This window comes from Rhyacophila brunnea, unplaced genomic scaffold (genome assembly GCF_057557595.1).
Source record: "Rhyacophila brunnea isolate RB1 unplaced genomic scaffold, BYU_Rbru_1.0 scaffold_23, whole genome shotgun sequence".
Taxonomy (NCBI): domain Eukaryota; kingdom Metazoa; phylum Arthropoda; class Insecta; order Trichoptera; family Rhyacophilidae; genus Rhyacophila; species Rhyacophila brunnea.
The window spans coordinates 999,502-1,013,787 of record NW_028232893.1 but is presented as its reverse complement, the minus strand read 5'-3'; the positions used below and the strand labels follow the sequence as shown (position 1 = coordinate 1,013,787).

The 14,286-nt window shown below is 37.3% G+C and overlaps 1 protein-coding gene across 1 annotated transcript in view; it reads left to right on the top strand.

Annotated features, from left to right (window-relative positions):
* Positions 1 to 14,286, top strand: part of Ptip (PAX transcription activation domain interacting protein) — a 32,660-nt gene that overhangs the window by 5,861 nt on the left and 12,513 nt on the right. The window contains exons 4-12 of the mRNA XM_085950466.1: positions 2,494 to 2,724; positions 4,633 to 4,750; positions 6,103 to 6,265; positions 6,645 to 6,768; positions 8,482 to 8,817; positions 10,063 to 10,275; positions 10,956 to 11,108; positions 12,766 to 12,844; positions 13,877 to 14,102. Coding sequence (XP_085806592.1) covers positions 2,494 to 2,724; positions 4,633 to 4,750; positions 6,103 to 6,265; positions 6,645 to 6,768; positions 8,482 to 8,817; positions 10,063 to 10,275; positions 10,956 to 11,108; positions 12,766 to 12,844; positions 13,877 to 14,102 — 1,643 coding nt within the window. The remainder of the gene's footprint in view (positions 1 to 2,493; positions 2,725 to 4,632; positions 4,751 to 6,102; positions 6,266 to 6,644; positions 6,769 to 8,481; positions 8,818 to 10,062; positions 10,276 to 10,955; positions 11,109 to 12,765; positions 12,845 to 13,876; positions 14,103 to 14,286) is intronic.

The window sequence follows — 14,286 nt, the reverse complement described above, 5'->3', positions numbered from 1 at the left end:
TAGACTTTTCTATTTGGGATATATAATATGACTGATCTGGCATTTTTTTCCCAATAAGCCCAGTTTCTCGTAGTAGATTTTTGGGTTACCACCGTGTGTCCTTCCTTCTTTACTCGACGTTTCGGGCTCGTTGCAGAGGCCATTATCAAGAGACAATATGTTTTATGATGAAAATGTAGTGTAGGTATGTGAATGTAAACATTGCTCTAAGAATGTCAAAAGGAATCCGATTAGCTAAGAGCAAACGTTGCTCAGAGTAATCTGTCAATCGTTATGACCAGGGATACCGGCTTGAATATTGGATTTTGCTGATAGTGTCGGAAGCCATGACTTTTTAACCGTAATCCATCATCCCTATTAATATTTTCAGGGTTTCTATGGATTTCAATGGTCTCCTTTACCAATTGTGCGAAATATCCTTTATTCTGACCAGTGGCGGCCGGTGGTTTCCAAAATTGCTTTCATTGGGGGTGCACTCAAAATTTTCTTACCTTATTTAAAAAGCATATCAATTCAGCGTTGTGTCTGTTTAGCGAACACCTCAATCACTTCTCATTAAAGTCTTGAACTGTTTGTAAAAGTTTTTTCTCAATGCTTAACACAGGTAGACATGTTAAGTCAGTCCTGATTCATGGTAAGTATTTCTGAAAGACGATTTAATTCTTTTAATGGTTGAAAAACACTTTTCAATTTCCACAGATGTCATCGGACCATCCTTTTTTTATTCTGACTCTTATTATTATTATTGATAAAGTCTACGTTTACCGACATCATTTTAAAACACATACACTTCACTGATTGAACTATAATTATAAGTATTAAGTATTATAAATCTTTTATTCAAAATTTATCATTTCAAAACACATACACTTCCCTGATTAAACAATAAGTATATATATTGTTATGAATTTATTTTTATGAACAAAACTATCGAAATAACGTGACAAAACACCTAAAAAAGCCGACTATAACGACGACCGCAGAAATCATACTGAATTGTATGTAAGAAATAATATTTGAAGAAAATATTAAAAAAACAAAACTATCGATTGTTTTGAATAGGTAGCTACGTATTTTTCGACTCTCGACTAATCGTCAGTTTCTTCGTCTACAAAAAGCAATAAAACCCCAGCAAAATGCCTGCATTGTTAAAAATATGACATCATGTTATACATATTCACTCACTATGAGAAAGAACATGGTAACTGAGATTTTAATTTTATATAAATTATATTCAAATATTTGCAAATATAGAAGGAATAAAGGATCGATCCAAAATATTTATGTTGATAATCAATTTTTATTCAATATCAGCCTATTTTCAATGAATTTATATGAGATTTAAATAAAAAAAATCTATTTTTTTATCAATCCTGCTAAATCTCAGTTACTACATTTTTCCGCGTAACTTTTGAGCTGCGTCCCTAATGGTCATAAAATTTTATGTATTCATGAGTTATTTATCGTTTTCACGTGTCGGCTTGAACTGTTATTACCCAATGTAATATGAACGGCAAACTAAGATCCATATTTGTGCGTTCCGACGAGCGCACGAATTCGGTGACTGTTTACTGAGTATATGCTTTTGGTATAAATTTACATGGATTAAATTGCGATAAACGAGTGATGACTTATGAATAGCATTGTTGCACATTGAGTGATGTTTAGGAAAAAGCAGTGCAGTGCACATGCATGGTGTTAGAGGAGCCGCCGCTGATTCTGACCCAATATCTTGGTTTCAAAGTCAAATTTGTGTCCTGTATCCATCGAGTGCTCTCTTGATAATGGCCTCTCGCATCGGCCATCGTATCTCTTGATAATGGCCTCTGCAACAAGCCCGAAACGTCGAGTAAAGAAGGAAGAAGGACACACGGTGAAAAACCAAAAATCTACTACGATAAAAAATAACCGTGAAAGCCTCAAACATTATATAAGCCCAGTTTCGTCTACAATTAAAATTTTTTGTGGCAGGTAATCGTCATTTTTATGATTTCTGCTAGACTTGAAAATTCATAGCTTCCTCTTTATCTGCATAACTCGGCAGCCTCACCTGTTACTTTGATGTTGTGTATTTTATTATGGCTTTTAAATTTTTGAAACTGTCCGTGGCTTGCAGTGAATGTTTTGAATGAATTGCACTTTATTTGTCTTCTAAACGACTCAAGGCTTTATCCTGTATGAGTATAAGGCTTATTTGAATTTATTGTTGCTGCATATCTTCCATCCATATCCATATCTTCCTTCCTCTTTTCTTGGTAATTATAGTAGATTACAACATAATATTTTATGTAAACACAAACGCAGAGAAACAAACTGTGCAGCAAAAAAAACATATTTTAAAAAATCGCGTAAATCGAGGACTTACTGTACTTTATTTGTACCTCGTTAATCTTCAAGCCGATGATTCTTCAACCCAACTGGGAAGCTCCCCAATTATCACTCATATGAGTTTTTGCAACTTCCATATTCTTTACGAATACGTGTTTGTGTCAGGTTCAGTGGCTGCAACAGCAGCAACAAGGCGTTCGCATGGTGGCGCCCTCCCCTGCCAACACCAACACCAACGTGAACCTGAATGTGGAAGGCACGCAGAGCGCCTCCCAGCAACAGCAACAACAGCAGAGACAGTACGCCCAGCTGCAGCTGCAGAGGCAACAGCAGAATCAGCAGTTACAGCACCTTCAGGCGCAGAGAGAAGCCGCTCACAAGCAAGCACAGCTTTTGGTACAAATTCAATTTTATTTAAGATTAAGTTATTTGGTAGAGGTAAAGATTTTCTTCCTCATAGTCCATGTCTGGTCCTCAGTTGCAGCATATGGACACAGCACAGGCGCAGGGCCGTTTTTTCGCAGGCCGTAGGTACTTATTTTTAAACACTTTCAACTGAAATTTTTTAGCATAATGAATGATTGAAAAGCACGAAATTTCCTCATAAGGTCTTACTATTGCAAACTCCAGCAGAGTTATTCTAATAAGTTAACACATTTCAATTATTTTTATTGCTCCAAAATAACACGGATATCACTTAGAGCAATTCTATGAAGAAGGCGGCATTCAAGTTAGACATGTTAATAACAACATTCGACTGCTCGCGATTAAAAAATATCACGCCTGACACCAATAGTGAAGGGTGGAGGTAGGCTGTTAAGACCCGAAATAAATAGTGCACACTAAACTTTGTCAGTCAAACGTATTTGTTTTCATTGAATGAAGACTACAATGTGTAGATGGTGTTGGTTAGTTTTTAAAATTCAATTAAAACATGCTTAAACCAAGCGACATTATCAATCTAAAAATATGCCATTACACCATCCATAGCTTAGGATATTTTATAGCTAGAAGAATATGTTTTATATAATTTGATATGGTTTAGGCAGGGCTTAATGAATTTTAAAAAAACTAACCAACACAAAACAAATAAATATGACTGAAAAACTGTGCACTATTTTTGTCGGATCGCCCATAGCATACCTAAACTATTATGGTTTGGTTTAGGCAAAGTTTAATTGAATTTTATTAACTAACCAGCACCATCTGTAAAATTTGTGTTCTTAGTACTACAAAGAATTAATAAATTAGCTTTATATTATCCATCAGTTATTTCAATAATGATTGTTCATTGTATTAAAAACTTCTTTTGGGCCTGTAAAATTAAGGCCGTACATCAGTTGAGGCACAGTCTAAAAAGATCGTTGCTAGGCGATGCGCGGATTGCGGGTCGCGGGTGCAAATGACGCTTGTCAAACGAAATATTATTTGTCATATAAATCCAACATACGTCCATTTTATGTTCTGTTTATTGTTCTATTAGTAACAATAATAATATCGTCACCGTTCAGGAAAAAGTCGCCAACCCTGAAAATGGCAGTTTTGAGTTGAGTATGTCACCCGAAGCGTAAAATTATGTTCTTTAAGATGCAAAACTCACCACGGTGCATTAGTTAGTAAAATTTTGCTTAAATCCGAATTATTTGTTTTTCACTAAATGACTTTCGATAAAATCTTAACAAGCAAAAGTCATTATAAGTGAATAGACATTATTGACTATATAAAAAAAAAAATCCTTCGTTATAAATATACAAGCAAAAGTCACTATACTATGGATGGTGAGTTTTACTGATCCTTCTTTTGGCTAACATTGTTCAGATTATTAACAAGCAAAAGTCACCAAACCATAATTGAGCTACCTTGCCTCCTTCAAAACCTTCCAGATGTTTTAATTAGCATCAAAAAGTAAAATTACCTTAAAGAAATTATTAAGAAGACATGAGAAAATAATTTAATGTAGACAAAACCTTAAAAACATTAAAATCTGATTTTTCCTGCATTTTCAAACTTTCAAATTGCGATATCTCAAAACTATGTTTTTAGGGTTGGTGACTTTTGTCTGAACGGTGACGATATATTCATTGACATGTTTTCTTTTTAAAGTAAATGGGTAACGTTTTTAGTCATCTTTACACGATTTAAGAATTAATTGTCCAATCACGAGTCCAAAATTTCGTCGCGCCTACAGTTGAAAATTATTTGCCGTTTCACTGATGCATCACCTTAATGCAAGGCACTTTTGTAAATTAAATTCAGAGCACAAGTGAGATATTTTAGAGAGTGATGATATTTTTTTTATTTCAGGCGAGCGGTGTGGCGTCAGGCGGTGTGACGACAGTCGTGGCTGGCCGAACTCTTCCGGATGCTGTTCCTCCATCTCCTGAAGCTGGAGTCGTGACTCAGATACCACCTACAGACCAAGGTAACGCTGGGGATGTAAAATAACTATCCAATACTTTGTTATAAATAATTTTCTTTCAATACGACACTTGCTTTTATCGTTATGGCAAGTGAAACTACAGTAAAACCTCGTTAATAAGAACAGGGATAATTCGAAATTCGCCGTAATTCGAAATTTTCACAAAAAAAGTCTTTTGAACATTATTTTCATATAAAACCATACCTTTAATTCAAATTTCGTAAATCGAAATGATTTCAGAGTCCTGGGGCCTTATGTTATAACTTGCGAGTTGAAGTCGCCCGGTCGACATGACATCACTGTGACGTACTACCGGAGTGATAATAGCATTCGAGAAATTAACGCTACTCAAATACTGGCTTTATCCATTGTCCCCATATACAAATAGGTGTTTCAGCATAATAATATCTATGGTGAGCCGTGTGCGTTGGGCGGCTTGCCTCGAGCGTGAATTGGCTTACGTCATGTCGTCGGGTGACACACGAGTCGATAGTTAGGAAATAGGCATACAAAAATATTCAATAAATCGTAATAAAGTACACTATTTCATGAGCCAGTCATTGAAAATTGTGACAGATTTTTCTTAAAACATCATAAATTACTTATTTTAAGAAGGTAATATAAATAATCCTGACATTTTATGACCCATTAACACACACGGAATCGGAAATTTCGTAGGCACATCTATGATCGTAAACAAAATTAATGAAAATCAAAAAATTTTATAAATTTTTCCCCCATTTCATATTTTGTAATTCGAATTTTTTTTCGATTTTCGGTCCAGTGGAATTCGTATTAACGAGGTTCTACTGTATGTGTTAATGCTACCTATTTTCATAAATTTGATTATTGTCATTATCAATGTATAGCAACTATAAAATTCTCATTATAACATTGTGATTATATTGAGGTGCACGTCATATGCACGTCGCATACTGTCACGCTGACAAATTTAGTCTATGGTTTCGTCATTTTGCAAGAATATTTTAAACGATCACCACCTCTGTAAATTCAATGATGGAGAGTGCCAACTCTAATGTACAGTCGAACTCGGTTATTGCGACGTGCATCTCAATATAATCACAACTTTACTGTAATCCAACCTATCACCGCATCCACTAAGGTTCTCTGTATATACACAGCGTTACTCATCAGTTACATAGTCTTCGTGACAAAGCAGGTATCGATTGGCGATTTATTTCGTCATTGTAGAAATTTTCATTGCTGCATGAGCATCAAGCAATCAAAAGAAAAAGACCTGCGAATCAGGACCCGAGTGTGCTGACTTTTACTTGCTTCATTGTGTTTGTGATAATTATTAAAGTGATACTAAAATGTTAACATTGATTCTCCAGTCGGTGGCGTCATCCAAGGCGGCGGAGCTCCTCCGTTGGTAGTGAATTCCTCTCGAACGAAGACCGCCCTGGCCAACATGCTCAGCAACCGATTGCAGGGCGCCCAGCCCTCACCCATGCAGACCGACGTCTCGGAACAGCCTTCAGCTGCAGGAACACTCAGGTATTATACTACATTGTGAGGTGATTGATGGAATATCAGCCTTATTGCATGCATAATTACTGAGAAGAGGTATTACTGGTAATTCAGTAAAAACATTCAGGTTATAACTCGAAACAACTGTCAACATAAAAATAATGTTTAAGCAAAACACCGCACCGTTTGACAGATCATCTACAAGCCAGACACCAATAAAGTGGCTTTATGGCAGTGTATTCTACGCTTATGTTCCACCTTATTTCATCTCACTCTGATGCATATTTTTGCCACTTTTCAGGTTTTTCAGGCCAATGTTATAATACATTCTAAATTATCAAAATCAATGATGAATTTTAGCTAAATATGATATTTCCGTTGATTTTGATGACTTCCTCAATTACAGGTTAATGACTGCTGCCCACAACGCACCACCGAGAGCTCCTTCAGAAGTGGTCCAGTCTCTCCAGCAGAGAAGGCCTCCCCAAGCCCTCCATCATCAACTTCCTGTGTCACCGCATTCACATCAGGTATAATCTTATACTCATGAAATGGGACAGTTCTAGCACTACTGTAACTTATCCACCTTAGTTTAGTTGTGATTCACTAAACCCATCTGACTCAATGTATTGTCTACTATTGTTCATTGGAAAGACAGCTTTTGGCGCTTGCAACAGAGTTAGAAGAAGCTCATGCATGTCATCGAAGTGTGTAGTGTAAAAAGTTACTGCCGCCGCACACTATTCATGTGTGCCGGAGTAAATATAGCTTTCTGAGTTCATTACGGGCCAATCAGGGATGGTAACAGTTGAAGGGGACTATGATGCTAAGTTTGTATGAAGTTTGCAGCGCAGTTCAATCAATTAAGATTGGGAGACAGCGCTGGCTAGGTCACTTGCACCGTATGAATGACAATGAAGGCGAATGTAGTTATTTAGTATTACGTTAGAAACAAATTCAAGTCCCGTAAACACGATTGATCAAGTATGCACTTTTTTACAGTTACCTATCGCTTATCTTCCTCCAACAGGCACTCTTTGCTACTGATAAGCAGTAGAGGTGAGTTAGAAATACTGTCACCAGTTTATGTACTCGAGTCTCGGCATGCTACTACCCATACTCAGTACATGTGGCCCAATAAACTTGTTCCAAGAAACTTGTTCTTTCTCGCTACTAAGACTCGCTAGTTGGTACTGTTGGTAGACTTTCAATACTATTGACATTAAATGCGCGCGAGCGAGATTGCATAATACACGTATGTCGAGCCGTGATATACTCGACTGTCATTGGCGTCATCGCTCTCCCTTTCTCCCCAGTTGTAAAGTTGGTATAGTGAAGGACAGAAATGGTGACAAGTTCGTTTTATAGTAATAATATGGAGTTGGTTTTAGTTCCAGTTGAATATTATGAGACTATGATACTTGTACTATTCGTGGGCGTACAGGCAGAAGTCACTAACTCCAAATACACAGTTCTGAGATAATCAATGTTTTGTGTTTTTGGTATTCTTAAAATGGTTGTAAAATCTTTATTTTTTGAGATATTCATTACTTTTTTTTTTATGCTCAATAATCTTAAATCGTGACTTCTGCCAGTCAAGCAGCATTACTTTTTCTATATAATGACATTAAAATCTCAATTTCATCAAAACTGGAGTTAGTGACTTCTGCCTGTGAGCACGATATGAGACTGATAAGTATTTACGCGTCTATCTGGTTTCGTCACATCAAGTTTCTCGATTTTTTAGTGTTATAATTGGAACTTATAAACTGAATTCAAATTTTAATGCGTGATTGTGTAAATGGATAATAATTATATGAACAATTTGTGTAAAAATGGCTTCTAAAAAGCACTGACACAGCTTTGCACGCCAAACGCTTTATTTAATATCCCAAATACTAGTAACTACTTTGGAACAAGTTTCGATACTACCTAAGTATTTTTTTATACTGGTAGTAAGTATACTTAGTCTTCAAAATTGACCAGTTTTCCCACCTCTAATAAGCAGCAACGTGCTAAAAATTGTGTAACGCATGCAGGTTTTCAAAATCACCCAAAATACCACATTTACAAAATACACCTTTGCAAAAAAAACCTTCTTCAAAATGGAACCTTTTATGATTTATCTATCAATATCGCTCAAGTGAGTTTCAATTTGTAACAAATGAATGCCTTTCTGATACTTTTGTGAAACATCTTTGTCTCTAGAATTAATGGAAATTCGATTGTTTCTATGTCTCCAGCAACAGCCGTTACCGTATAACTGTGCGAATCCGAATAGCATGGCCATCCCGGCGAAAGTGGGTGTGGCGAACAGCGGCGTTGCGGCTCGCGTCCCCGTAATCCCGTCGCCGGTGACCCCACAACCTCGCATCCAGTTCTACGGTCACAATCCAAACCTCAAACTACCGCCGGACCTTTTCCTGCTCGGATGTATCTTCCACGTCGTAGAATACGGAGATGAGGCCAAGAAGTGGACCGAAGTGGTGGGAAAACACGGAGGTGAAGTGGAGCCGGGATATTGCGCTCGCGTCACACATGTGCTTGCGCAGACGCAAAAGCATGGCGTCGTTATGCAGGTGATTGACATCATTTAGTTTTTTAATTAAGTTGAATTACTCGCCTATTGAATACTTAAAAATAACTGTAAATGGAACCAGAACCAAACCCTGGAACCCCAGAATCCTTGAATGTATTTTGAGAACCCTGAAGTGAAACTGACTCCCATTAAAAGTACCAAAGCTCAAGAAGTTCAATCATCATCAGAAGCGTGACTATTCAGTGTGAATCCTGACTTCCTCCAGCAACTCTTTAGTGTCTGTTTGCTGACACGTGATTTTTTTGTTAATTTCATATTTAATATAATTATATCGGGTCACAAGAGATTCATGGTTGACGAAACTGTACACACTGATGTCCACTTTAGGTACAGTTTCTCGTGGCATGACAATGACAGACATATTATAGGTAAATCCATTATTTTGGCTGAAGCTTCCAATGCTGTCATCGATATCATCAGCGTACACCATCTGCTATACAGATTTAGTAAATATCGTGCCGCAGGTATCGATATCGATATCCATTATCAGAGCGTCATCTTTCCTAATGCCATTCAATGTTATCAAAGGCTTCGATATTTTCGGACTAGCATCATCTATTATTGCACTGGTGTAATTATCATCTATACAAGTTTTACGATTTTTGTCAGAATTTCTAATGCCCGCATAAGTAACCAGAAAGTGTGGCTGGTTACCACACCATGTGTGTAAACGCTTATTTCTTTCTGCGTTGTATTTGCTGGACGCTGGTCAACAGTGTAAAGGGCCTTAAATGTGCACAGAATTTTTGTAGAAAGTGATATACGATACCAGACTATGCACATTCTTCACATTTTTGGCTTGATGACATGTAAAAAGACACTCCCTTTTCAGATGATGTAAATCGAATACGATTATTGTGCAATTCACATAACAATTATTAATTCCCTGTTATATAAGTACATATTATGTACATTCTTTCTCAGCATATTAATTTGACGAGTTCATTTATCTATGCAAAATTAGTGAATGTTGGCACATTAATTTTTTTATACACAATTACTGCTCGGATGAGTTTATGATTCGCACAGACGATTAAAAAATTGGGGATTGTTAATCATAAGCCGCCTTGAAGTCAATGAACAAGAGTAATGTGTAGATTGTATTCAATCGTCTTCTCAAGAGTGAATATTAATTGTATGATACACAAAAGCTCTTTCGGTTGTGCCCGAATATGGAATCTCCAATAGATTCTGTTCATCATGCGGTCGTTATTTTACATTCCAGGCGTTACGAGACTCAAAACGCTGCGTGACAGCATACTGGCTTTCTGACACTATGTGTCGGAGACAGGTGATGCCCCCGTGGCAGGCATTGCATCTGCCATTGATGTTCGCCGCGCACGACACTCCTGCCGCTAAGCACAGAGCGTCCCTCACCGGCTTCGGTGGCGAGGAGAGGCACAGGGTCAAGTATATGCTGCAGCATACTGGAGCCAAGGTTGGTAATGCACAAGTTACATAATTAAATTCGATAACTCTCCTCGGTCCAGTTGAAATATCAAGAAACAGTCATGAATTGAGAAATGATGGATGCAGGTTTCAAGTCCCGCGCACTGAAAAAAATTGACAGTTTCATTATTTAGTTATACCTAAAAAATAACTGAACCAATATTGATGAAACTTTCAGTTTATAAACTATATTGATACCAATTAAGTTGAGTCCATTTTGTCATCTCAAAAGTTTCTGAAGTTACAAGATTAAAGAATTTCTCGAAAATAATGCACTAGAGTCTGTATTCTATAAGCTGGCATTCATGTCACGTCATTCGCGGACGGAGAGCATTGTGCCATCGCGTTCGACTGTTGCAAGTTTTCAATGGGAGGGAACGAAGTGCTGAATACTGAAGCGGGGGGGAAACCGCACGCCAGCTTATAGAAGACAGACTAACTAAAGTGGTCAGATAGCAGCGGTGGAGTGGTGAGGTGAGGTGCGGGTAGAGGGGCACCCGCCTTGTTCCAATTGTTGTCTAGCTCATTGATTAAGCGATTGTCTCAATTTTAGAATGTGAACCAATGGAAGCTGAATAAAATTTTCATTATAAACAAAGCGATATGTTTCACTTCTGTCGCTAGACACTATGAGTGAATCCAACAAATTAATAATGATGCTATTTCCAGGTAACCCACTACATGACGCGTGACAACACGGTGCTGATCTGCAAGCGGCCCGAGGGCACCAAGTACCAGAAGGCTAAGGACTGGGGCATCCCCGCCGTCTCTGCGCAGTGGATCACCGACCTGCTGCTGGGAAACATGAGCGCCCTCACTCAGGTACTGCCGACACTTTTACATTTCGTTTGTCGTGTCAATGTTCTTACCCTAAGTGTGTGTACCAATCTCTTGTCTTAATTAATTTTTACTGATGATCAAAGATGGCTAAAACTTTCATTGGACCATTGCATCATTAGTTGCCTAGCACAGTACAGTAAAACCTCGTTAATACAAATTCCACGGGACTGAAAATTGGAAAAAAAAATCCAGTTACGAAATATGGAATGTATGGGGAAAAATACTAAAATTTCATTTACAATCATAGATGTGCCTACCAAATTTCCGATAGAATCGTTTCAAATTAAAATCTGTGCAAATACCATGGCTCATTAATCCATTAATTTAAGTTACCAAGTAATGTAGGTAGGTATTTACCACCATGTGTTGGCTAGAATTATAAAAAAATACAAAATATTTTTTATTTTTCCAATTTGTTAACACAATTCTTTGGCATTGGTTCTCTAGTAAAACTAGAGTACGATTTCTATAAGCTGGCGTACACATCAACACTGTTCTTTAATTCCTTAAGTTCCTAAATTACCCCTGCTCCAGCATCTTAACACTGCATTATATCCGCCCCCGCCAAATCTATCATCAATGCGACACGATGACGTGTACACCAGCTTATAGAAATCGGAGTCTATGTGAAAATCCAATAGACAATCAACAATTAAATTCCTACAGCCCTGAAACATGTTTGTTGAGGCGTCTAATTACAAATTCAGTCCACAATTCAATATTTTCGGGAAACAACGTTTTTATGTTTCAAGCTTCAATTATTTGTTTTAACGTGAGATTATTTTTTCCGTTGTATTCTATGTCGAAATTAGAACCAAATGGCAATTTGTTTCAGCCGATAAACTCTTAAATGTAATAAATATAGGCAAAATAAAATTGGACGTACAGCTATTTGTACCTCACTTTTTAATTTACTCCGCATAAGGCACATATTTTCGTGGCACTGTCATGAGTTTACCAGATGCTACAGCATGGGAGACGCCCTTTTCAATATTGAACGTTCTCTTATTAGTTGAATTAAACACGCTCGAAATCAACCAAGCTTTAAATAATATTTAACACTGACTTGTCGCTTTTTGTAATAAATTGAGACTTAAAATATTTTTTTTCGTAGGATTATGTCGCGTTTTGGAATTTATAGATCAATGCATATTGTGTAAAATTATACAAAGAATATGTGCGTATTTTTTTCTCGATTTTGACCAAATGTGGACCGCTTTTTGGAATTAGACGCCTCAGTTATTGTTTTTCTTTTGAGTGGAGTGCAGTTGTGCCGCTGATGTGTCAATGGGTCATAAAATGTCAGGATTATTTTTATTACCCTCATAAAATAAGCAATTTATGATGTTTTAAAAAAAGTCTTATCACAATTTTCAATGACTGGCTCATGAAATAGTGTACTTTATTATGATTTAGTGAATATTTTTTTATATGTCTGGACTCTGAAATCATTTCGTATTACGAAATTCGAATTGAAGGGATGGTTTTATATGAAAGTAATGTTCAAGGGACTTTTTATCGTGAAAATTTTGATTTATGGCGAATTTTAAATTATCTGTGTTCTTATTAATGAGGTTTTACTGTAAATATTTTCTGTATTTCAATTTCTAGTCGCAAATTAATTGTTTTTCTATTTCAGATTGAGCATACGAAATACCAACAGTTCAACGTTGCCAATCCATTCAGAATGGACTACACCCTGGTGCCACATCTCATGAGTAAGTCTATGACAAATCAATACTGTAGAATCTCGCCGATTCGCCACTATATAAGACCCAATAGTGCTGGATTTCTTGAATGTATCGACACGTGCATGGATTTACTTGCAGCAATAGTGTGTATTTTAAACTAACGCGATAATAACTGTTTACACGTAAAACTGTCTCGCCAATCTCATTCTTCAAGAGTAAGCGAGACACGATGTTGTCATTTTATAGTACTACTTGACAGGTAGTGAAAATTGGTTAGCCTCAAATTGAGTGCGCGGTGTAGTATTTTTTTTTACTGGCAGGTTCGCCACTATCATTCTATTGTGCAGACACAGATATCGAAAAAATCAATTGTCACGTGAAGATTCAGAAGCTTCATGCATGCAATCTTGCAACTTGCATGATAACACATGTTTACACGTGTGTTTTCTTGTTATGGCTGCGATAATATGTACTGTCTGCAGTAAATCCATGCACGTGTAAACGGGGTATAAGTCAAATGGCTGCCGTAAAAAAAATGGCAATACCTGTCATGCTGAATATAATTTGTGATAATTATTTGTCGTATCACGAAAAACAGTTATTCCTGAAAAAAAAATGGATTTAGGATAGATTTGGATAAATGTCAATGTGTGTATCAACCGTCTCGCATATCGTGCTGGCCGGGTACTTTTTAATTTAATGCGTATGTATCAGGTGTATAGAAATATCGGGATGTCAGAATTCTGACAGCAGAAAGAGTCAGGCAACATATAAACATACTTGATCACCAGTCTCGCAGGATTAACGGGATTAAATGAGAATACTGCCGCTTTGGCATTGATCTGTGCGTCTCTGACAATCCTCCCAAGCGTGAAACTAAAATGCCAATCGCAGCCCGATGACTATATTTAACCCACTGACTTATCAATAGGCATACCACGTAAAAGCCTAAAGACACCTTGTCCCGGCTAATAGACCTTTGGGTCTTTGAAGATATGGACAATTGGAAATATAGAAAATGTACGCATGGGATCTTATAAATCCATTCACCTTTTGCAGATGCGTGGAAAATGCCGATAAACATCACGCAAGAGTCGCATGAGCGTGTGAAGAGGGGCGCCCTGATGACTCCACGCAAAGCCAAGAGACCGCGGCTTGCGCCCCCAAATAACAACATTACCATGCCTGCCATGCTCAATGCCCCTCCGGTGCAAGTCCTACCCAACGCCCCTCGCGTGCTCTTTTCATACATCAAGGATACTGCCACGTATGGTAACATTGTGAGGTAAAAAATCTATACTTTTTCTTATTGAAATTATTATATGCAAAGTTATTAATGGAAATCTTCTCTAGGAGACACAGACCCTAGGCCTGAAATGCATAGAATGTTAGGTTACATCTGTTCATGCAATGTTGCATATATTATTATCTAATCAGAATTCTTGTCATTTTCTAAATTTCAATCCCGA